The sequence below is a fragment of the Tyto alba genome, unplaced genomic scaffold (assembly GCF_018691265.1).
Source record: "Tyto alba isolate M040663 unplaced genomic scaffold, T.alba_DEE_v4.0 Super-Scaffold_23, whole genome shotgun sequence".
NCBI lineage: Eukaryota > Metazoa > Chordata > Aves > Strigiformes > Tytonidae > Tyto > Tyto alba.
The window spans coordinates 21,996,628-22,022,145 of NW_024881297.1; the positions used below are offsets into that span (position 1 = coordinate 21,996,628).

The following is a 25,518-nucleotide window of genomic DNA, read 5'->3' on the forward strand; positions in this document are numbered from 1 at the left end:
CGTATGCAGGCAGTCACACACAGATGCCTGGAAAAAAGAAACCCAAAGGAGTCTATCACAAGCATGAGTTAACCAGCCCAATGGAGCCATGAATGGGGGTTTAAATGATAGTGACATCCGTCCGCAAGCTGATCTGAGCTCTTTGCAGCTTTCCATCTGATACTCTGAAGAATATTTTTCCCTTCTGGCTTAATAACTAAAGATTAATTGAAGTTCAAGAACTCGGTATTTCTAGTAGCCTTTATACTGAAATTTAAGATGGGTAATTTAACTTTGAATTGATATTTTTTTCTTCAATTGAGCTTTTAGTATGTGCATATTTTTATCTCAGCTGCACTCAGGTTTCCTGAATTACAGGCAAGATTACCAAGAAATATTAATTAGACAGATGTGTTTAATAACAGCATAAAGATTGTTATACTGAAAGCTGTATCCAGTTATTAGAAAATTAAATCTTTAAGGCAATTTCAAAGCATTAAAGAAAAAATTCATCTTGCCTATCTGGATTCTTACATACCTCATTTCATTATCTATTGGACAACACTGGTGGGTTTTGTATGGGCAGTGCTTCAAGGTCAAAGTTAGCCCCATTTCTGAATTTCAGCAGATTAAAAACTCTACTTGAAGTCAATGGCCATGTCCCAGGAAGCAGCTCTTCTCCAGAAAGACCTTGTCTCACTTCTATAGGGAGGTTCTCATGCACAGGCATCTGGAGGGCCCATGAGATGGTTGTAAGCTTGGTAAAAGCCATACCTGCTCTCTGAGATGCTTATTTAGGCCTATTTGGTATTCAGACTTCATCTTTTAGCAGCTGAAATCAAACACTGAGCATAGAGTCGTCTGAAGCTACCGCTGAAGGAAGTAATATCAACAGTAAGTCATGCACATTTTAGCTATATGTATATATGTGTGTGCATATATAGATAGATATTTGCACGTTGATTAGATATATTTTAAAAAGTAGGATTTGCAAGCTGGCTCAGTTGCTAAGGTGATTTAACTAAATATACATTTATTCTTACGGAAGACAGGGACATACTTGGTGGCTTTACAGGCAGAGGATGGGTTTTTTCCTCCTTGGACGAAGCCGTCCCAAGCAGTGCACATGTTCTGATAGATACAAACATTTGGTAGGCCTCCCTGACTCTACTCAAGACAGCAAGATGTTATGCAGACTTAATTAATTCGATTCCTCACATCACTCCAGGTACAATATAGAGGACTGATACATTTCTATCTCTTTACCTATTTTCCCTCTGGTAAGATCTTCTAGAAAAGACTAGTTAGGCTTTGGCAGAGTAGCGAAGGTCCTTGGCTCTGTTGGAAAACATCAGATGGCCAATACTAAGCTTAATGTCAAAGTAAAAAGGCCCAAACCAAACCAAAGTGGGGCAGCTAGACAGGGGGAATGGGCAGGTTTCCTCAATTAGGCAATTTTCCTATGGGTTGCAGTGAAGCAAAGTCTCATTCCCAACTCTGACACTGTTCGACTGTCTCGATTTGTTGGGCAGTGGTTTCCAACCTCTGACGTTCCCGAGTACAGTCACTGCTTTGAAACGGAGAGCGCATCAGCCTGATGGAAATTCAGAGGCAGATTTTTGCAGGCAGGAGAGGAGCCATCCAGGTGGCAAACTGGGATAGCTGGGATACCACTGCTTTCAGCCTCCTCCACTATTAAAATTGAAGGGGGTTTATACCACCCTGGGGCTTAGTGTAGATAACTCTACATTGACACTACAGCACACCAGTCAACTGTCAATGGAATGATGTTTGATTTTAGTTGGAAAATTTCCCATTGATATAAAATCAAAATAGTTAGTGGGAACGTGTCCTTTTTTGGTAGAAAAGTATCAAAACAAGCCTTTTGGATGCTGATGTTGTCATCAGTAATGTTAAGTTGTTGTTATACTATAGTTTTATTGTTATATTTAACATGCAACATTTTAGTATTACCTAAGGGGAAGAAAATTAGTTCTATGGAAATGAAAGATGTGGTGACCTTTGAGTCAGTGTTGTTTGAAAGTCACAATCCTTTATTAATTTCAGCTTTTTCTTCCAGGTCATAATAAAAATAGATCCTCTCACATCACAATTTCCTTTGGAGGGCAGGTTTTCTCTGTCCAACACTGGTCTGGACTCATGTTATGGTCCCTCAGCCCTGCCAGAGCAATGCAAAGCTCTTGTTGATTTGAGCTCTTGTTGATTTGAGTGTACTCGCTGCGTTTTTAGACCAAGCAGAGAAATTGTGGTTTAGCTACATAGACGGGGTCTAACAAGGAATATTTCATCCATCCTAGCTGGCTCTATAGCTATTTTGTGGCTGTTTCATACTCTTCCCTTTCCCTTAGCTCATAATTTTCCCCTGCAGGTGGCAAATGTTGGAAAATCTCAGCAGTCCTTGCTGAACTGACCAGGATGAGTCTGAAGTTTGCTGATCACTGTATAAGAAGATCAGTAATATATCCTGCATTTTTCTTTGGGGGAAAAGGAGCAAGTGCACTGAGAATTACTGCGTGATTTATTTATTTGCAATTCTGGGATGGAATCTTTTATCTTCATAAATCTCATGTTAGGATAGGTATTGTAACTATGCCCAGTGGTGATATATTTGTCTATATAAAAATCAACGCCTTAACTGTGCATACAGAGCAAACCTTTGTGTTTCACCCTAGCTGCATTTAATATCCAAAGTTAAGTAGGATTGTCCAGTGTATATGTACACGGTGTAGCTGTGTATTTCATCTGTATTGCTAGATGCCAGGGCTGAGATTGAGCTTCAGGCTTGCATGGAGGGATTGGCATTAGCAGGGGGTGCATCCTGTGCCAGGTTTTGTGGCGGTTGGGTGCATCGCACTAACAACAAACCAGCAAGGGAAGCTGAGATATGCATGATGTGGTTGAAAATGTCAAATGCCACAAGTAGAGGCATGACAGAGAGGTGGCCAGCAGAGCTAACTGTGAATACAGCCGTTTTTATGAGGCCATCGTTTGTTGCAGAGCTAAACACAGATGACTGGTTAAAAATTAGCCTTGGTGCCTTTCCAGGTTATCTCTCTGAATGAGAGGCAGGGATGGATCCAGGCCCTGCATCTTCCTGAGCTGGGCTGAATTTCTTTCCGAATTTCCTGTTTTCCTAGGAGCACAGGCTAGCTTTTCCACTTGATGTCGTGGGGCCCTCCTCCAGCCACAGTCTCTCCTGAATGCTTGTGTGCTCACTGTTTTCTAGCTAAGTCATAGTTTGCATCCTCAAGACGGTCATGATATTTTCTCATTTCATTGCACCCCACAGTAAGCTTATGGCCTGCTTTTTTCTGTTCATGTTAGTACAGTATTGATAGTATTTTAAATTGAATTCTGGACCTTTGGTCTGAAACTGGGAGATGTGGACCAGATCAAAAAGGCTTTGCTGACATCAAAGTGTGTCTACACAATTGCTGTCTGACAGCAGCCTATCCTTTGGTTATAAATACTGATCAGTTCTGATGTTTCCAGTGCATTAATTTGTCTGTGAAAATTTTCTTAGCCAGAATTTGATCAGTAGCACTGCTGACCTCAAATGACCCTGATTTCTTCATCTTGGAGACCTCCTGCTCAATAGGAGGTCATTATAGATGAGATCGATGGCATTTTGGTAGATGATCGTCAGCTTGGGGAAGATTATGATAGAATTGCTAAGTTCTTCTTTGTCCTGTGCCCACTGAAAATGTAAGATGCATCAGTTCACTGAATCGTAGTATTTTAGTTCAGAAAAGCATCTGAATGGGCTGAACTTTTATCAGCAGGGTCGAAGACCCTTACCAGCTTCTGGTGGTCAGAGGGTAACACCAGGTATCTACTCGTCCTCCCATCTCTCCCTCTTTGCCCAGCTGCCCCTAGTAAAGAAGTCTACTGACAGCTGAGAGAGGAGGCCAACACGGATGAGGATTGTTGCTGCCAGCCTGTCACCGTGTTGCAAATCCCTGTGTTTTAAAGTGTCAATTTTTGCCTCCCTGCACAATAGCTTCTTCCCAACTGAATGCAGTTCATTACCATTTATATCTCCAATCCTGTCCCTCTCCAAGGGCCAGATCCGCAGCTTGAATGGAAGGATGCAGCCCTGCTGAAGGCAGTGAAGTTGCAGCCATTTGCACCACCTAAAGATTTGGCCATTTGTCTTGAAACTGGCTTATCATCTCTGCAACCTCAGGGCATGTTGCTCCTTGCTTGCTTAATTGCCAGTTTAATCAAAACCTGACGTGCTGTTTCAAATATGATTTCTCCCGCTGAACAACTCAAGCTGTCACAGCGTTTCTGTGGATGTCTGGTGTACACCACGAATAGCTAAAACGTATGGCTCTAATTTGTGATGTCGTGAATCCAAGCAGACTTGAGCTGCCCGGGCACTGTGGTGGGTGTTTAACGATGTTCCCATTCCCAGTGTATGATTAACCTCCTTGCAGGAGGTTATCCCCAGCAGAACTAGTAGGACAGAGCACATGAGTGCTCATCTGCTCCAGTGCAAAGTCCAGAAGCCTGATTTTCTTACCAGATTACCAGGGGATTGGGCGTCTGGGGCTATATTCTGCTTTCCTCATTTTCTAAATGTCACCCCAAAAATACGAACTTTCAAAAAGATGACCTCTATGTTTCAGTCTCTGAAGTTAAACTTCAGGGCTGACAAATCTAGTGACCATGTTATTGAGCTTAGTGATGGTTTTTCCAGAGCCTCAGCCTCTGTGATCACAGGATTTTCAGTTCTGTTTAGAAGCACAAAAGTCTTCTTGCATTTCTAAGTGAAAAGAGAAGCTTTTAAATACGGTTTCTGAAGACTCTGAGACACAGCAAGGAAAAGCCTAAATCCATAATATTTATTATTTCATGTGGGGTTTATTTGCGTTTGTCTTAAAAGTCCTAAAATGTAATCTTAGAATTTGAGGGTGTCTCTCCTGATTTGTACATGCTTGAGGTTGGCAGTGAAATGTCCTCCCAGCACCAGCTTTTGAGCAGCGTCATTCCAAGCACCTGATTAACTGAGGCTTTTTCACAGGTTGTTTGTTTGTTTGTTTGGGGTTTTTTTCTGGTTGTCCCAGGAGCTTTAAGCTTGTTCCAGTCATTTGTAACCTTCATAATCAGCTTGACTGGGGTACCTGGGGAAAACCTGCTTCCCTGCTCAACCACCTTGTAAAGCAGAAAGTGTAGATATTTGCCCTCAAGCCACAGCACAGATATTTTGTTGCCCTCCAGTTTTTCTTGCAATAATGCCCTTCTTTTGGTCTCACCCTTTAATAAAATCTTCTAGTGTTTTTTAAACCTCTGCTTATCCTGAGCAGAAAGCTGCCTTTGTGTCAAGTAACAGGCAGTTTGCAATCTGGCCTCTCATCTGCATGAAGCTAATTGGAGATTTTTGGCTGGCTTCTTGCAAAGGAAAAGCTTTCAGAGGACTTGCTTCCTGAACATAGCGATACAGGATCAGATGCCAGGGTCTCCAACCTGCTGTGAAGGTGAGCAAGTCTTGTCCTTTTCGTAGATGCATCAGGGTTTATATCTTTCTTTTTTTTTTTCTTTTTTTTTTTTTTTCTTTTTTTTTTTTTTTTTTTAGTGTTTTAGTGAGTTTATCTCCCCCATTTACTGTCCTTCTTTACTTCTGTTCGATTTGCCTGGAAATAACAACAGCATGATTCCTCAAATCCAGTAACTTGAGAAGAAAACTCCATCTCTAATTAAGTCACCCCTGGAGGGAAGGACAATGAAAGCTTGAACTCCTGCACAAAGAAGTCGCCTGTGCAAAGGAGCTTAAACTCACTTTGAAATGGTAGACTGGCACAGAGAGCAGCACAACCCCTTTCCTCAGTGGCATTCCCTTCCATCTGCAGGGGCTGTGGAAAGGAGGTGGACTTTTGGCTGAGGCTTGCCTGGGGTTCAGCTGGTTTGCTTTAGGACTGATGACTGGGTTTAGAAAGGTAAGTTTATGCTGCTCTGTAGGTGTCACTGCCACAGTGGAGTCACAACTACTTCCACACCGGAAATTGTTATTTTTTTTGATCTCTTTTCTTTAAGCAGATTGGGCTGCTCCAAGAATCCCTCTGCAGCCAGTGGGCTCGTTTGTAATATAGGTTGCTGAAACTTAAATACTATCTTCTATCAGATTGTTGTGTACACTCAATTCTTGCTGTAGTGATCACTGAGCCATTCAAACAATGTTACTTCAGTTGAGACTATCATGTCAATCAGAGCTGGGATGGCCAATATTATTGAGACTGCATATTCAATCCCAAGGAGCTGACCCAGAAATCATACCTCCCTTTGAGTGGCACCAAAGCCACTAAATTCTATTAGCTATAACCCTAAACAAGGATTAAACAGGGTTGCTCTGTCCTTTCCCTGATCGAGGGAAGACAAGCATGTATCCGTTCGGGACTCCTCAACAAAAAGGTACTCATTATCATTGCTTAGTGTGAAGCTAATTCTTTAAGAGTTGTGAATCCCATGTCATTCAGATACCTAATCAGAAATACTGACATGTTTTCTTCCTTGCTTGAGTTGCAAGAGAGTGAAGAAAGAGTTTCATGTCACTGACAGATGCCAGGTTGGCCAGAGAATTGAAGCTTGAGTTTATTAGTTCTTCAAAAGATCATTTAAGAAACCCAAATGCAAGGTTAAGGGTTAGCCTGTTAGAGGAAGTTTAGCTTGAGGTGGTGGTCAGGGCTAGCATTTATGAATATGTAAATCTGTACATTCATTAAAGCAACTAAGGAGTTGTAGCTCTGAAGGGAAAAAAATATTTCTCTTGCATTGAGGTGTTGGGTGATTGTGTTTCAGAGGTGATGAAATACATGACTAAGGACAATTTGAATACTGCCTGTTGCAAAGGAAAATATTCAGAACTAAAGCTCTCTATTAATTTTATAACAGCTTATTTCACTGCAAAGATCAGGAACCTGAGGCAGAAGGAGCTGAAAGAGTTTTCAGCTGGGATGAAACATGCCATCTTTTGAGTGTACTTTTCAGACCCTGTGATGTCGTTTCCAGTCATGCTCTATGTCTCCTGTAATCCTTTCTGGGAACAGACAGACACATCAGACACGATGTAATGTAACATGCCTCTTTCCCCTGCATGTATGCAGCTGGGTCAGTGGACTCAGGAGATTCGGCTGTGCCTCGGGACCTTTGCCTCAGCACTGGGAGGACAGAGCAGTGCCCTTGCAGACCTATCCTCCGCCCTTGCAGAGGACAGACATCCAGCATGACCCATACAGTGTGAAGGAGGCTCAGGCGAGAATTCATATGTATTATTCAAGAAGTACCAATCAGGATCTTATTGTTCTAGGCAGTGTGCAGACTTACAATCAAAACTGTCATCCAAAGGCCTACAGTAACATCATGGGAACTAAGATAAAAATAATCCAGAGACAAGCTTGAAGGGCCTTAAAGAATTTAGTTTCCAAATACAGAATACCTGATACTAAAAAGATGATATTTGACCTTGTATGAAACATCTGGTCTGTAGAATTATGGTTAATATATGGACCTGTGTTCTGCACACAGTTATTTTGGAATCAGTGGGCCTGTGCAGTTTCTGACCCATTGCAAACTTTTCAGTCCCTGGCCATGTAGAAAGAAGTAAATGTAGAACAGCAGTATGAAGGAAACAGATGGTGAAACCTCCTGTGTCGTTCCTGGCTTCATGAAGCAATGAAAAGGGACGTGATGAAGTTTATAAAGTCCATAGTTGACCTCACCAAAAATAAAATTGGTAAGCTACAGATTTCAGATCTCTGAATTTATAAATCAGCAATTCTGCTGCATAGGTCTTAAAAATAAAAAATAAATAAATAAATAAATAAAGTGGCCACATCAAGCATGGATGTCCCCAGCTGAGTTTACAGCAGGTGGATAAAGAGGAAAAATAAACAAACATCACCATGTTTTGACCCTTAGCTAGCAAAACTGTGGAGAAAGACCCAGTAAGCAAGAGAGCAGTCATCGAGTTGTAAAGCTATGTTACATGCAAAAGTGAAAAGAGTGCAAAACCAACACAACACCAAATTATCTTTGCAAGGCACTTTTGGGCTGCTTGGCACCACTTCACCTTATAGGACTGTGGATTTCTGAAGTTCCCAATCGAGGCGATAGGAAGAGATGCTTTTTTTACTGCCTGTGACAGGGGCATGCTTAATCTTTGCTATAAAGCAGTAAGAGTGCTCCCAGGATTTGACTATCAAAAATTGTATTCAAAATTGTCACTGATGTGGAAAGGTTACAGATATATTCACAGTTTAGGGACGAGGTTTAAAAATGCTTAGATTTAATTTTCTTCAAGTTGAGGAAGAGGGAGATGATTACTGAAAAAAATCCCAGCAAAGCTTTCTTTGGATGGCTGATCCAGCAGCTTGCCTCTTACTGGCATTGTAGATAAACTCAGGCCTAAAAGCTCTGCTTCTTATGCTGTTACTGTCTGCACCAAAAACGTATTGACTCTGCCCTTGACGGCAGTCAGAAAGTCCATATGCATTTCTTACGTGTGAGTTACGGAAACTGTTGTATTCAGATCCTCTGTCTGTGTGCAGTGGGGAGACGTGAGAGACTTTTGAGACCTTCCTCTCAGAGGTTTCTCCATCCAGCTAGGATTAATGATGAACAGTGCAGCAAAAGTAGGTGATCTCCCCTCATCTCCCCCCTTCTCTGAGATTGAACTGAAAACATGGGTTCTTTAGGAGGCTTTTGATTGAGAGAGAAAACATGAAAACAGAGAGGACGTCTGTCAGAGTTGGATCAATTTGCCCAAACAGCTCAGTTTTTCAGCTGACAGCATTTTAGCACTCAGAGGGGAGTTGTCAAAATCTCTCTACAGGCAGCCATGTCCTTCATGCTGAGACATACCTTATATTATCTCAAAAATAAAGAAAGAAGTAAAAAAAAAAAAAAAAAAAAAAAAAAAAGAAACAAGATGAGGTGGCTTAGTTTACTGTTCTTATGGGTCATGGAGAAAATACCCACCCTTGCTTCATTTTTTCATCAAATAACGTAGTGTTAATCTCATTTACTGCTTGATCACTCACTTTAGGATGGAGTCTATCCCTTCTTGCAGTGACTCTGCACTGCAGCTGAAGCTTGGCAGCAAGCTGGAAGCAGAGCCAGGCAGGCTGTACTGCCTGTCTCAAGGCTCCTATTGCAGATCAAAAGAATTGATTAATGAAGTTAGGGTGCACTGACCCGCTTGGAAAACAAATTGCTCATCTCTTTGCACTTCCTTAATGAGAGAGGTTGATAAAAATGCCTGTAATGTTGAAGACTGCTTTAATGCTTTATTGTCTGTCAGTCTTTTCTGGGCTGCAGTCACAGTGTGGAATAGTCACAGAAACTCATGGAAGACGGGAGTTGAGGTTTGCATGGTATGTGGTCAAGTGGCTGTGGAAGATAGAGTTCATTAAGCTGGACAAGAGGATGCACTTTGGGAGCCAGAGAAGCAGGCCCCTATGCTGAAATTGTTTCTTGGAAGCTTGCAATCACGAGTTCCAGAAGAGGGACTTATCTGATGTAGAAGGTGAATGGAGGCGAGGTCTCACCTGCTTTGGAGGTAGGAGAGGAGAAAGAGAGAGGATCACAGCAGAGGTGTAGGCAGTACCAGGGAGGTACAACGTAGGGATGGAGGCCATGCTACACTTGCATAAACATATGGGCTGGAAAATAAAGGCAGAATTAGAGGGTACATCTGCTATAGGCTGACACAAATGGAGGAAAGCAAGAATGACAAATTCTCGGACCACATCTCACAATATGTGAAACCACAAGACACTTCAATTACCGTCTCCAGGCTAGTGACTCAGATCTACCTGTCTGCTTTGGATGTGTCTCCTATCATGTAATCTAGCATCTGAGCTGATTTCTCTGACAACCCCTCTGGATCCTTTGCCACTGAAATTTAAGCTCAACATGGCAAGAGCTACTGTCTGATTTCTTCTTTTCCCTCACTGCACCCCTTTCTGCATGAACAAGAGCAGCACAGAAAGACATGACTGTGTCCCAAGCTCTGCCTGCAAGGAGTGAGCGTGCTAGAACACATTTGGCTTTCATTAAAACCCTTGACCTGGAGTTGTGAGACGTAGCTCTCTAAATTATGCTGGCAGGTGGATTAAAAGCTGTCCGAAAGTCAGTGAAGAAAGAATGCAATTGGTTGGAGTCTCCCTGGGGCAAGGAGAGAGTCTGGTGTGAGGATGGAGGTGACGTCTAGATACAATGCCACTACTGTTCCCAGGTGCGGTTTTATATTACGGTTAAACTGATAGCTGTCCCCATCCCACCCCTGGCTCTTTTATTCTTGCCCTTTCCTTTGCATCAGATCTGGCACTGCTGCCACAGCAGCCTGAATTGGTTCTGCTCACTGAGCCGGTAGAAAACTAGTAATTATTGTTTTCAGTAGGTCATTTTCCATCAGATCAGCCCTAGCTTGCTCTGTGCTTGCATTAATTGTGAGATCTGCTGCAAGGAAGGAGATGGAAATGCCTGACCATGTCCCAGGGGAAGGAAGACCACTGTAAAATGAGTTAGCTGCATAACATGAAGCTGCACCTTTGGTTAAGGGTGCCCAGCTAAGAGAGATGGGGAGACAAGAAATGTGGGCATCAGTGAGAGCACAGCAGCAAAGGGCGGGCCCTAGAGGAGCACAGATGGGGGTAAAAGAACAAACAGTGGGGCAAAAATAAGGCAGAAATATTTCAGGCAGGGGGACAGCAGGATTCCTTCCCCACCCAAGATTTGCAGCTCAGTGTCTGGGAGAGAGCAGTGGGCAGCCCCAAGGAGATACCTTTCAAAACAGATAAGGAACAAAAAAAGAACAGTCTCCTCTGCAGGAGATGGGCTGGATGTCTTTGGCTAGGTTTTCCCTTAAGAGCTCTTCCCTCCATCCCAAGTCTTTTCAGCCTCATCTGAGTCAGAACAGGCTGGGCTTGATCCACTAAGGCAATTGAAAACATCCCGTTTGATTTTTGGGACAAGAGCAGAGTAAGGATGGCAGGAGCTGGCACAGCACTCTTCATATCAGATTAAATCTTTGAGAGGAAAAAGAAGACCTCCCAGGAAACCTCCCTGGGCTTTGCTGTATCCACCACTGCAAAACCCATTCTAGGTGCTTTGTGGTTACCAGTATTTGTCATCTGCCCCAGGGCCCTGAGGACGGCATTGCCCCAAATGCCTCAGTATCTTCTGCACCAAAATCCCCCTCCTCCTCCCCACTGTTTTCCAGTGCAGATGACTGGTAAATTGTATTTTATAGCACACTGAGCACATCTGAGAGGTGAAGAATAATATGATGTGTCATCTTTCTTTAGCCTGCTGGGCAAAGTTTCAGGGAGCAAAGCTCAAAAATTATGCAGCCCTAGCACATTAGCTCCCTGTCCTGGGTGCTGGGGAAAGCCAGACCTGAATATGGCCTTCCTCCATGTGCTGCTGCATGGGGGGAAGACAGGTCTTTAACATTGTTTAATTATAATGACACATGTGAAATATTTCCTGGGGTTTTTTCTTCTTCTTCCTCCCTGGCCCTTATACCAGGCTCACATACTACAGGGTAAATTCTGGGACAAGCGCTGGAGGATGCAGAACATTGCTAGAGCCAAGGTGCTGCTAAATCAAATGTTTTAAGTCCTTAACAGAGAGGTGAGGTTCATCTAAACATGAATGATGAATTACAATGTTTGCACAGCAAAACGAGGAATCTCAGTGTGACTCGAGGAAGCTTCTTCGTCTCTGACTTCAGCTGGGACATGAATTTCTGAGTCCTAAATGCTCCTTTGACGATATGCAGCTGCCACTAATGAAAAGCCTCCAGTTGCTTCAGCTGCTATAATAGTCAGGCAGGTTTTAACCCATTGCTTTGGAATTATTTTTGTTCTTACTTTCACCTGTAGTTCAAGCATAGCCTAGGCCCTCGTGGATAATGGCTGTCACATAAGGAGTGGTTTGGTTATCAAAGAAGGCCATTTTGATTTCCTTCCTCTCATGGTCAGGCTGTTGTTTGTTATGACAGTTTCAAAGCAGGAATAGTACATCCTTTGAAAAGACTAGTCCATTCTATCACGCTTTCTGCTCACACAAGCACTCTGCCACGTGCTGCTTTTGGATTTGCATTTACTCTGAAACACAAGATGCATGTGTGACAAGGGCTTAGCCACACATTTCCCCAGCTCACCCCTCTCCCTGCATACTTTATTGAGCTTTCTTCCTTAACTCCAAGGTTTCCTTCACACTTGGCAGCCCCTGTGGCTGAGTCTGCAGGTTGCTTTGGTCAGTACTGGGGAACTCAGTGGCAGCTTGGAACAGGGACGTGAGAACCCACCTCTTGCTTCTCGTCTGCAAATTGGTTCCTTGTGAGTTTTCCTCTTGACTGCTCTTTGGAAGGCAGATACACAACATGCACATATCAAAACAGGATTTTAGTTTAAAAAAGGAAAAAATAAATAAAAAAAAAAACCAACCCACAGTCCTGCGTCTTCTACACTCAGCCTTTAAATTACACCTGTGAGATAAGATGCATGAGCACACAGTACTGGCATTTGAAAGAGCTGCTGTTATATACATTTTATGACAGCTTCAGAAGCAATGTACAGCTGAACAACATACAGAGTTGCAGTATTATGACTTCGCTTCTGTCAAGAACAGTATGGAAAAGAAACATTTGCTTGTTATGCTGGCTTTGCACAGGAGCCCTCTCCTTGTTGTGGGTTGGAGGCTCTCTGTCAATGCTCGTTGGGGCTGCCGGTTTCGGGAAACCTCCACGTTGAGAAGGCAGCTGTGACCAGGAGCCAGCAGTCCCTCTGCTCACAGCCACGCTTGCAGGTGCCCTCCTTTTCTGGCTGCCGTTGCTTTAAGCTTGAGATGGTTCCTGGTATGAAATACAAGAGGCAAAATGGCATGAAAGCAGAGATAATGTAGTCAGAGAGCGCCCTTTGGAAAAGAGGGTTTTCTTGTATTCAGGGGCATGTATGTGTCTTCAAGAGAAGGACAGGGAAATAACCCTAGGAGGGAAAGAAGAGATGAGTTACTGCTACCCTAAGGAGTTAAAAGGGCAATGAAAGATGAAAGAGAGAGGTACAGATGAAAGAGAGATACTCTATAAAAGTCCATGAATAAATGAAGCGGTGGACAGACTCGGTGCTAACTCTGACATGTTTGAGATAGGGAATGGTTTTATAAAAGCTTTATTTAAAAAGAAAGCTTTTAATGCTAACTGGAAAAGGGTGGGCAGTGAGGAAATGATGTTTTGTAAAGATAGTCGTTGATGAAAGGCAGAAAAAAAGGCTTCCAGGAGAAGTCTGAAAATATGCCGAGTAATAGGTCTGAAAGAAATTTGTTTAATGGCATGTCAAAAGAGTTTGTTAGCAAACCTAGCAGCTTTTTAATTTTTCTTTCCATATGTTTTTTATATATGCCTACATGTTATGGAGCTCAAAAAGACTCATGAGTGGAGAAAAAAGACAAGAAAAAAAATGTACTTATTTTGGAAGTTAAAGAGGATGAGAGTGATGATCCTGGAAATTGCAGTCCAACAAAGTGGAATGTAGTTTACAGTTAGATAATAAATTAGATTTTTGAAAAAAATCCCGTTAACAGTTAGAGGGTTACAGAAATGTGGCCAAAAAGTAATATTTTTTTTTTTTTTAATAGATCAGATCATCACCGTTTGGTGACAAATCAGACTGCTTTCAAAAATGGAATTTTTCAGTTACATGAAAAAAAGGCCACAGCATGCAAAATATACTTTATCTTTAAAGATATTAGTATCAGTATGTTTTCCAAGACTTTTCATTAGAATGTATATTCAGAGTACCTAGTGTGTGCCCATCCCATTGTTATTTAAAAAAAAAAATTATGTGAAGAACTGAAATCAAAGTCTCAGGAATCAATGTGTGGTTTCACAGTTAGTCATCCAAGTGAGTGGGCAAACAAAATGAGGGATTAAGTCCATGGAAGTGGCTGCATTTGGAAGTGCTGACAACAAGGGATGTAGGAGAGGCAGTACATGGGAGCACCAGGTTGTCAGAGGTACCAGCACAAAACTAAATTAAATCCTCTGCATGAAATGCTAGCTAGTCCATCTAACAAGGATCTTGAGAACTGGTGAGCCCTTGGAAGACAAATACACACCAAAAGAGGCTGGAAAATGGGTAAACTGAGCAAGGGATACAGTCTGACATGGCAGCAAAAAGATGTGTTGCAGTTATTGCCTCTGGATGAGAACAGTAAAGGAAGGTGACTCTCACCCATTGAGACAAGTAGTTTGAAGCATGTTTATTTAGAAAATATATTTCCTGGTCGCTTTTCATTGCTGCTGCTGGAGCTGGGTCAGGCACGGTGGAGAACTGCAATTCAGGTGCACGACTGTCCGTGCCCACCGCAGTACCATGGGCACCGAGCAAAGGAGCAATAGGAAAAATTGAGGACCAGCCATTCTGGTGATTTTAGTTATCTTCAGGGCATTGCCAGCACCAGAGCTTTAGGAGACAAGTCATCAGATATTTAGGCGGTCTCTCATCAGATGTTTTAAAAAGGTTTATTTTTATGTCTACTAAATGTTGCTGTTCTTTCTCTTTGCTTTTTGGGGTTTGAATCTTCCAGTCTTATGTTTTCTATTCAGGTTTTCTCTGTAACAGTGCACATTAAAATCTCAGGGAGGAAATGAGTAAAGGCTGGGCAGAAAGGTTTCCCACATACATACATGACAATACAAGTTGTGCTCCAGAAAAATCAAATGTCAGGGGTGCTGGAAACTTGACGTAGGGTCAGGAGGAATGTCTGCCATGTTAGATGCTACAAACAGTGGATACGTTTCCAAAAAGGATCCCTAGAAAGGCGAGAAGTGTTTTTTAATAGATAAACAGATGACACTGCTTTGTTGCTACTTTCCTTGGTTAGTCCATGCATTCACAGATTTTTTTTTCTCTAGTTTTATATTGTGGCATGTGTAGATGACTAAATCACTTAGGGGCAGATTTTTGAAGATACACGGATGTTTATTTTCTATCTGTGTGCTTCCAGAGCCCTTTTTTAAAAAAAAAAAAAAAAAAAAAAAAAAAAAAAATCCCTTAGGCCAAGCTATTATATTTTCTTCAGTCTTCACAAAACATTATCTTTATTCTTCTAAAGTTACTGGCTTTTTAAAATGTGTTGCATCTCTCATGTGTCAGACCTGAAAATAATGGCCAGCCAGTCACTTTTTCTAATTCAAAAGCATCTCCCCCATCTCATCTATCTGAAGAAAGCAGTGTCACCAGGTAGACTTTCAAGGTCATCTCTACATTTTGCTCCCAAAATCCCTGCTAGCAAACTTGCTTCTTTTCCCATTGCCACAGCACGTGCATATGGCCTGGATAGTATGGATGCCGTTATGTCTGTCCCCATGGAGAGAGGGCAGCATGAGCAGAAGACACACCCATGTCATATTTGCTGTTTGCCCCATCTCACCTGAAGCAGTTTTGACATTTATGCAGTGTTAGCCAGACCTGAATCCTTGTGGTATGATACAAAATAAACAGACGAGGACTGACCCATGGTTGTGTTCCAGTGTTAGCCCCTGTTGCCCGTTGCTCCTCCTGCCACTCACAGGGATCAATGGCTATTAGCCATGTTGGTGGCCGGACCTCACCAGCAAGAGGAATAAGGGCCGTGGGGCCCAACCTTAGTGATTAGCTATGAAATTGGCGACTTCAGATGTTACTTTGATGATTACATTTGATTGCTGTTTACTTTTTTACCTGGAAGCTGGCTGCAGAAACACCAGATGGTTATAGTCAGGGTGGGATTTGGAGTAGGCCATGCAAGCTGTTACAATATGAGGCGTGCTCAACTTTTATGATCAACAGAGACATCTTGACCTTTGGTATTTTGTTGGGAGCTGGCTTTTTTTGCCTTTTTTTTTTTTTTTTTTTTTTTTTTTTTAATATAACTGAAAACTAAGCCACTTATTTAAAGAGGAAAAGCTATTTTTGAAATGCCCTGCAAAATTCTGGAAGGACCTGACAGCAGCTATTTCTTCTCCTATAGGCACAGGTACCAGGGCAATATTGGTTAGCATGTGGGCAGCTCTTCACATCAAAGAGCCGTCAATCAAATAGGCTTTTGGTTAATAGATGTGCAGGTAGAAATAAAAGCCTGACAGCAGGAGACGTGGTCACACAGGCAAGGGAGGTCATGTCCCACCTCCTAGTGCTGCACCATTGTCAGCTCAGACCCAATATGCAGAAAACACAGCTGAAGAACTGGGTGATTTGGAGGGAGGTGTTGAGTGTTTCTGCCATCTCATTTTTCATTAAGACTTTCACATTCTTTTCAAGTGTTTTTCTGAAGTAACTGGAACTGGAGAGGGGGGACATTGGTGTCACTCATTCCTAGAGCTGGGGCTTGAAGTAAGCATCTGAAACTGCAAAACTCATGCAAAAGGGACTGGGAGTTGATGTTACTTGGCAAAACTTGTCCTGTCAGTCCTTGCAACCCACTTGAGCTGCACCAGTGATGCCAACCTCAAAATCTTACATAGGTCCATTGGGTAAAATTGTGGGGTTTAATGGAGTCAGTAGCAAAACTTGTAATACCATTAAAGCCAGAAGGACCATTGCTCTGATCCTCTAGTTTGGCCTCCTGACTCAGTTTTCTCCCTGTGGTTGTGTACCAGGCCCATTTCTAGTGCCTGCTTCCCACAACCCCTCTTGCCTCTCTTCTCTCAACACTCAGGTGTCACAGTTGCTCATAATAATAAAAACAAAGAAAAAAATGTGATTCTGTTGATGAACAAGAAGTTTTACAAGGTATCTTGATCCTAAATGTATAACTGGGTCCACAGATAGCAGCAGAGGACCTTTGTTCCTCATATGGGAAGACTGTGATGAGTCTGAAGAGCAGCTAAGCTGACATTCGTGCCCAGAAAATAAAGCACAACAATTGTTTGTATTGCTTTTTTATAGAGAGAATATTAAAATCCAAAATTTGATTTATTAACATTGTGAGAGTGTACAGTCTAACAGAAGTCAAATGTGACTTTTTTGGAAGTAGTATGTTTTGCATCAGGAGCAAGTAAATAAAAGCTTTCTGCAACTTGTTTCATTTATCACAAGAGAGCATTTGATGCTACTGCTTCCTCCATATTAGGTAAAAGCCTTTATAAAACATTCATAAACTTCCATAGTTATTACTGAAGTATAATGAATGTCTAAATAAACTCTCAGGTGTTTTGTAGTCTTTTATATGCTATACATCTACTTTCTTTACTCCAGCCTATCCCTATAAGCCTGCAGAATCATTCTTTTTTTGTATTTGAGATCACTTGGTCCCAAGAAGACCAGGTGATAAAAAAAATAAATAAATAAAAAAAAAAACTTAAACAAAACCATGTGCGAGCAATGTGCCTATAGGACAAAAAAGGCCACCAGCTTCCCAGGTTACATTAGGCAGATCACTGCCAGCGGGTCAAGGGAGCTGATCCAACCCCTTTGCTCAGCACTGGTGAGACGTATCTGGGAGTTGGGCTCAGTGCTGAGCTACCCAGTACAAGAGAGGCAGGGACTTACGGGAGCCAGTCCAGCAAAGGGCCCCAGGGATGATTAAGGAGTTAAAGCTTCTCTATGTGGGGTGAGTCTGAGAGAGCTGGGACTGTCCAGCCTGGACCAGATGTGGTCCAGGGGATCTTCCTGATGTGTATAAGTACCTGATGGGGGAAAATAAAGAAGACGGAGCCCAGTCTTCTTAGAAGCATCCAGTGACAGGACAAGAAGCATGAATTGAAATACAGGAAATTGCACTTAAACATAAGAAAAAGCACTTTTTTTTTTTTTTTTTTTTTTTTTTTTTTTTTTTTTATGTGAGGGTGGCCAAGCACTCGTACAGATTGCCCAGAGAGGTTGTGGAGTCTCCATCCTTGGAGATACTAAAAATTAGACTGGACACTTACCATGGGCTCTTGTGGGACTTGGGCTGGACTAGATGATTTCCAGAGATCCCTGCCAACCTTAGCTATTTTGCGATTCCCTGGTATCTTTGATGCAGCAAACGGGGAACCTGTCCTGTGATTATAAGGGCACTGATCCTGCACGTTGAGCAGCTTGTAGTCAGAACAGAGCATCTGCCTGTTTCTGCTGCAGAACCAAGCAGCTATTAAATGATGACTTGTGCTCACTAATGACATCAAATGGATTTTTAACATGTAAACGAGAAGGGGAAAGTGAGGTAACTCGTTATTAGCTATGGGTTTGCCTGAAGCAGATTTCCCATGTTAAAGCACTTAAAAGCAAATATAGAATTTATGATGTGTCAGTAGATTTTAAACCTGAATAACGTCCAGTTGTTGTAATGGCTAATAATGCAAATTATCTGAGTCAGCCTCAACTTAAAGCAGTAAATATATCCTGCCCATTCAGACACACTTCTTTTTTCTCCCCATTTCCCATGAATATTTTATGCTCCTGAAGAGATGTTTTCAACATATTATGTGCGCCAGCATACTGTGCTTGTGGTATTCCTGGATGTCATTACAAAGAAGCCCAAAGACTGTACCACTGCTCCGCTGCCTGTGATGCTAGCTTGGAAATTGCTTGGAGCAACAACAGCAAGTGTCAACGGGGAGCCATATTAATTATTTGGAATGTGTCTCATAAGAGGAATCAACTGCTTTTATTGCAGCACGAATATTACTTGAAACGGGAGGGTTACTCTAACAGTTATCGTAATCTATGTGTCATTAACCTTCCATGTTTAGAAAAAGAGATTAACAACCCTGTAAATTGTTACAGTAAGTAGATGAATTATAACAACATGTTTTTATTATAAATAAAAGTTTCTAGGTATACTTACCTCCAAATTACTGAAGAGAATTGAATCTTTAGCAACTGGGAAACTGCATGGTGGTAAAAGCAATGCTGAGCTCCGCAAACTGATATCTGCATCTTCTGCAGGTGGGAAAAACAGATGCAGTTGTACTTCATACCACACTTCCTTCAAAAATTGCTGTGACACAGAAATGCTTGGTTTATACTTAGGGTGAGATTAACAGATCGAATGGGCTTGCGTGAAATCAGTTGTCTTCTGTGGCATATGGCCTTTTAAGAGAACATTGTGCAAAACGTACATGGTAGTGATAAAGCAGGTATAATTAAAGTTCAGCATAGTACCCATGTATGCATGTAAAATGCAAAAGAAATGCAAGTGTTTTCAACTTTTCATCAGGTGTCTCCACAAAACGGAAGTACATTGTGAAAAATGCACAACAGAACAAAATACTTGCAAACCTGGTTTGAGTCCAGTACCATTAAAATGCTGTACCTTTAATTATAGCCCTGAAAGATCTCTGCAGGAAACAGCAGAACTAAAACACTTATTTGTCCACAGGGCAGGCTCACCATGGGCAGGTTTCCTACATTGCCCCACCGATCCACCTCGATTCGGATCTGGAGAGACCACCATCCAAGGGTGAGTCAGTGATGCACATGCATTGCTAACCAGCCATAGGCATGAGTGCATCTCATTCATTTGTTCATAGAGCCTCCATGGTAAAGTTACCACCCTCCATCCAAGGACACTCTCAGAAGCAAATTTATTCCTGTGAGACAGCTGTACGAGAGATGACTGTGTCCCACGTGTCCCATTACGTAGCTTTGAACATACCATCTTGTTCACAAGCTATTTTACTGTTCCCACTGGTTTACTTCTGCAGGGACATCTATACCTTAGGTCCTGCCCTCTGCCTTCCTCCTTTACTTCCTAATGGCAGTGCACAGCCACAGGGGGCTGATGGCAGGATGCAAAAAAGCAGATTTCACCTGCTTCTCAGGTGAGTAAAGGTGCAGAAGTGGTAGTGTGGTGGTTCAGACCTCGATTCAATCTGTGTTGCCGTTGCTCAAGGTTTTTTTCTAGGGTTGGTGAGGAGACATGTTCGCTCTAGAGGATGACTCATATTTTAGTTGAGCTGATTGTCCTCAGGAGCAATGCTAGTAGCCACGATGTATGGAGTGAGTCCAGAATAGCCCTACTAAGATAGGTGCTTCTCTTGAATGGTGCAAATAAAGTGATGTGAATGTGATTTCTCTGACTCATATGGAGGATTGTCCCCTGGCTGTGTTGTGATGAACCCCCAGTGTTTGCTACGAGTATCCATGCTGGTGTACCTCCCTTTGCTCCTTTTAATTAGGTTGTCAGTGCTCAGGTAGGATATCAAAATGACCAGCTTGTCCTTCTTGGAATGGATCACAGCAAAGCTAAAATCAAACAAGTATAATAAATGATTTCTTGGTCAGCTTCAGAAATGTGTCTGGACATCAAACACGGGATGTTGTGGAAGAAGAGAAGGGGAGGAGGAGGACAGCCAAAGCGCATTAGCGGGGAGATGTACTATAGCCAAGTTAGGGTTTTTCTTTTACCTTACTCTTCAAACGGTGCTACAGCGGCAGGAGGGGTACAGGATTGACTTTTGTAGTGATTGTCACCATTGTGCCCCAACACTGTAAGGCTGCAAGTATGTGGTTTTGCGTGCACGTGTTTCTCTAAGTGCTCACGACTGAAAAATGCAACATGTTAATGCAAGATTAATCTGGATAAGCACACTGTCATTAACTAATATGGAGAAAGCTGTCTTCCAAACTCAGTTCGTTATCCATCTCTAATATTCTGGGAGACAGGAAAACCTTTGTGTCGGTGAATTGCAGCTGCAACTGCAAACCCTGCATCTCCAAGTGGCCCAAGGACTTTGTGGGCTAAATGAAAGCATACTGTTAATGCTCTTGGCACGAAAGGCTCCCTTAGTTTTGAGTGAGCTTTTCCACCAGCATCCATGTGGATGGATCTATAATTTGATCAAGTAAAGTTTTTCTGTTTTTTTTTTTTTCCCTTTGTAGGTGTGAATGTGTGTTCTCTTAGCTGATGCAGTAACAAAAACTAAGGAATTGACTCTTGCTGCCCAGAAGCAGCCTCGGCACTATTACTTCTTGATGGGTCCTCTTGCATCTCTGCAAGGCGGAACCACATGCTGTGGGGTGGAGCTTGAGTGTGAGGATGCTGGATTCACAGTCCTCTCTCTAAATCTGGGTTTGTCATGAGCCAGACTGGTCACGTACAGTCTCCTGGCAGTATAAAACCTCCATTCAGCTTTGAATGAACTATCCTGAGATTTGACACATGCATTTGAGATCATCAGGTTCTCCTAAGCCACTTGACAACCTCTAGTTCTGTGGTAAAATTTACTACCTTGCTTTTCTAGCAGAGCACTCCAGTAAGACAGAGACAGTTATAGCTTCCAGGACCTTCTTGCTTAAGTCTGTCTTTGATGTTGGATGTGATGATTCACAGCTTACTTAGAATAGGTCAATGTAAATCCTTGTCACGGGGTCTGGAGCAGCCTATGGAAGACTCAAGGATGCTAGAACAGCAGCAGCCAAAGAAGTTGTGCCTTGCTTTCTCCAAGATAAAAGAGCTTAAGACTGATGAAATTCTTTAGTGATCTGCCATTTGTGAGTGCATATCTACCTCTGCAAGATGAATGGCACTGCCACCAGGAGGAGGGCAAAGTGGGTCAGGCGGAACAGTTGCAGTGCTTGCAGAGAAGCTAAAATGGAGTATAAACTGCTACATTAACTGCTTCCACCAGGGCCTCCACCGCCCCAGTTGAGAGATTTTAAAGAAAAGGCTGCTCAGGTTGGAAGGACTGATATTACTGCTGCTACATGCTGGTAAAAGGACTTGAATCCCTTGTGTAACTTAATAGGAGAGGGCTAGGGAGGCAGCCAGATTTGAAGGCATCAATCTATTAGCTGGTGACTCGGGGGTGTTAAAAACATAGTAATTGGTACTGTCTCCTGGGGGAAGAGCAAGGCTTTCTTCTGGCCCTGGAATCTGGGACGTGTATCTCTACTTACGCATCTACTGCCTTATTTCTAGCCTCAGTGACCAAAATCCATTACTGTGGTAATAATCATTATTTATTTATTTATTTTGCTAGGTATGTGAGGGTTACGAAGTTTTTTTGTTTGGCTGCATTTCTGACACCTTAAGACATGCTCAGGTCATGTTCCAAGCTTCATCCTATAACCACAAGAGCTGCTTTAAACAAAGGAGGCAAAAACACCTCTGTCTTGAAGCTCTCATTGGTTCTCCATATTTCTAGTAGCTGGAACTCTAAAAAAAAGAGCAGTATTATGACAGTCATCATAAACCACTAATGCTTTTGGCTGTTGTTTTGATGCTCTTTATTTCCCTTCTGCATTCCCCCTTGCACTGAGCTGAACAGTGGGTGTAGGTCAATGTTGCACTTAGAGTGGCAAAAAGAAGAAGCCGCCTTACAATCTTAATTGTAATAAATGGAAATAGAGCCAGGGTAGGGATATAAAAGCATCTTTCCTTCCTGTATTATTAAAAAATGATACAGCTTTAGTGCTCCTGTGGGTCTATGCAGTTGCAATTCTCAGCTGGCAGATTTATTTGTAACTGCCTCTTCCTTCTCCATTTTAAAAATTTTATCACTGGTGACATTTACACACATTGTTTATGCATGCAGGGCATTTCTACCTGCCTTGCAGAGTCCTGATGCTAGTAGTGAATAAACTCTAGTAGTTTACTAGTACATTAGTGTCATCGTGCATTACAGGGTAATTACTCTGAACCACTGCTCTGTACAGTAACGCAGTAATGACACTGTAAATCACTTAATAGAAATGAGGCCCTGAATCAGCATTTTTTATCAAGACACTTCTTATTCCCCACCCCCTTTTTAATTTGAAGGTATTTTAAAATTAGTTCCATATATGAAGCACTGTTAACCATTATTTATACACATCCTCTCAGTGTAATGATACAGACAGGATTACATGATTTTTACACAACTGTTTACACCATCTGTATGCAGAATAATTCCAGGGGTAGCTGAGACCTCAGGTGGTGATCGCATAGACTGAAGATTAAACCTGTGTTTAAAAATGGATCACTGGTTACTGACAGTAGCACAGAGTTTCACAGATGAGAGTGATGCTGATATTCTGGTTTAGAAAGGGGTTTTATGAAATTATCATGTATAGCAATAAATTAAATTTAGCACTTGGACTCAAATTCTGTCAGGTAGTAAAACAGCAAATAAGTGAATTAAACTCACTGAATCCACACACTAAAACTATTTATAAAGCTTTATGGAAGCAGATTTTAGCGTATATGTGGAATCATATTAAACGTGAAATATATGCCAGGCGTCTAAAGCTAGGCAGTCTGTGGAGCTCTCATCCCCTCTTGAGCTACTTTTTTGCAAAGTTTTCCTTGAACGTTGAAGCTCGGGGAGTAGATGTCTTGGAGATTGATACACTTGAAGTCAGTACATTTCCAAAATATGAATTGATATGCAAAACTATGTATTGGTTCCCAGTTCTAGAAATAAACAGCAAATAAAGGAGAGATGGGAGGTTCCCACCCTTCTGTGCAGATTTCTCTAGCCAGGGACGTTATTTTGCCCCCAGTTAAGGCACTGTGGGATTTTTTTCCTGTAAACCTCAGTTGTGAGGTTCAGCCTCCATAGACACAGAATCTCTTGCTAGCCTTGGGCAGCATGTCAGGGGGACAGAGGTTTTGCTGTTTTTTCCCCATTTTCTTCAGCTCAGTGTCATGTCCCTTTGTGCTTTCTTCCTTCAAAAGCTGGATCCATTCTGCCATTTTTCTCCCCTCTTTGCATTTGCAGTGTCTGAGGGAGGACCATTCCTGAATGTCAGAAGCACTGTGAAATCTTATTACCAAAAATAGAGAAGGTTTTTGGATGCACGCATTCTGGGTCTTTTTTCTTTTTTTTTTTTTTTTTTTTTTTCCCCCCTCTCCCAGAGGTCCCAGAAGGGTCAGTGGCTTTGCAGATGATGTGGGAGCGTTTGACAAGCTGGGCCCATTGCACAGCCCTGGTCCTTCTTCCCAGGTCCAGAGAAAGGGGAGTGCCAGACAGCAAGGCCCAGTGGCACTCCTTGTCTTAATTCAAGCTGACACACAGGGCCACGCATCCCGTGCTCGCCAGGCCCTGGGACACCAGCACTCTCGCCTCTTCCTCCCCCGGTTCAGCGCTGCGAGAGGTGCTGCTCAGGAGTCCCTGCTCTGTCTCAGTGGTGGCCGGGCACCCCTTGTTCCCAGGCTTTTTCGTTTTCTGCTTGAGTCCCCTTGGGAAAGCCATTCCCTCAGCTTGAGAATCCTTTACAGTGTCCCTCTGCTTCTCTTTGTAGTCCCTCTTTTACTCATCCTGCTCCTTCCCTTTGGAGATAGTCACAGCTAGATGTTTCCAGCTTCCTGGGGCGATACTATTTTCTGGCCAACCTTCAGGTGAGATTGTCTAGGGCAGAGACTAATTTGATGCCTTTGATCCAAGAGAGGACCATGCAATAGAAGCTGATTGGGGTCGCCCATGCTTGGGACCCTCATTCCCTTTTTCCCTATGCAGTGCTGAGTGATATATAGTGTCCTGGTTTTACTTGGTAGCATACAGGGTTTTCTTCTTTGCTTTTGCTCAACCTTTTCTCCAAGTATGACGGCTCTCGGGGCTTCCCCTTCACGAGTGTCCCGAGCCCACCAGAGGATCTCACACCCTCCGACATGAGATGTGAGTGATCATTGCAGCAAGCCAGCAGCACACACACAACATTTTCTCATCCCATGTGGCTTTTCAAGCAAACAGAGTATATAAGGCATGCAGGTAACTGGTTTTGCACTGGTCAGATGGGAGATGACTGATCACCATACCTGCATGGTCAATGGAAAGGTTTTGCAATGACTACAAGCTTCACATGTACTGTGAATTTTCAGTTGCCTCGTTTTGAAGAGGTCTGTACAGATTTGTTTGTTGAGTTGCTTTGCTGTTTATTTTTCATTTGAACTCTGATCTTTGTTGTGATAAGCAGGGACATTTAAAGCCCTCAGCCTCCAGGCTGGAGATGAGTCTTCAAACCACTCAGCACAGCGACAGGGTGGGTTTGGGCAGTGTGCTAGATGTGGTTGCAGGAATGCATTGTCAGGTACGGAGCTTGTTTGGGTTGTGAAGACAGTGGAGGGGTAAGCTCTGATACAAGGGGGTGTGTGAAGCTTTTCTCAGTCTTGTCCAGAGCTCTCCAAAAATCTGTCATCACTCAGATCCGTACCAAAACATCCACCTTCCTGGACTACACTGATTTCCCTGAAGCAGGCAGCTGCTTTGAACATGCGCCATGCTCCGTATTTATTAATTCCTCACTAGGTATCATGGGTGGTGATAACCAGTATCATAACCGGAGTAGCGAGAGCTCCTGGAAATCTTGCAGCCAGCCTGCAGTCCTCTTGTTTGCGTGTTACCATCAGCGAGATCCCACTTTACATCCTGTAGCTATCCATGGTCAGAAAGAGTTAATTGCGTGCCGTTCACTGTTTTCTTTTTTACTGTGGTGTTGAACTGTTGCTCTTATTTCTCTGGAATGTGTGTTTTTGTTGCAGAGGGGCACCTCAGGGCATTGCTGTTTATTTATAAGATAACAGCATTTGCTCTAGCAGAAAGCTGGAGCTAGCAAAGTCTCTCAAGGA

The 25,518-nt window shown here is 42.6% G+C and overlaps 1 protein-coding gene across 27 annotated transcripts in view; it reads left to right on the forward strand.

The window, feature by feature from the left end:
• ADGRL3 (adhesion G protein-coupled receptor L3) overlaps positions 1-25,518 on the forward strand; it is a 520,467-nt gene that overhangs the window by 353,160 nt on the left and 141,789 nt on the right. For 26 of the 27 annotated variants that reach the window (XM_042796493.1, XM_042796492.1, XM_042796511.1 and 23 more), the window contains one exon: positions 19,351-19,431. The exons of the other annotated variant lie outside the window; for it this stretch is intronic. In XM_042796493.1, coding sequence (XP_042652427.1) covers positions 19,351-19,431 — 81 coding nt within the window. The remainder of the gene's footprint in view (positions 1-19,350; positions 19,432-25,518) is intronic. 27 annotated transcript variants of the gene reach the window in all.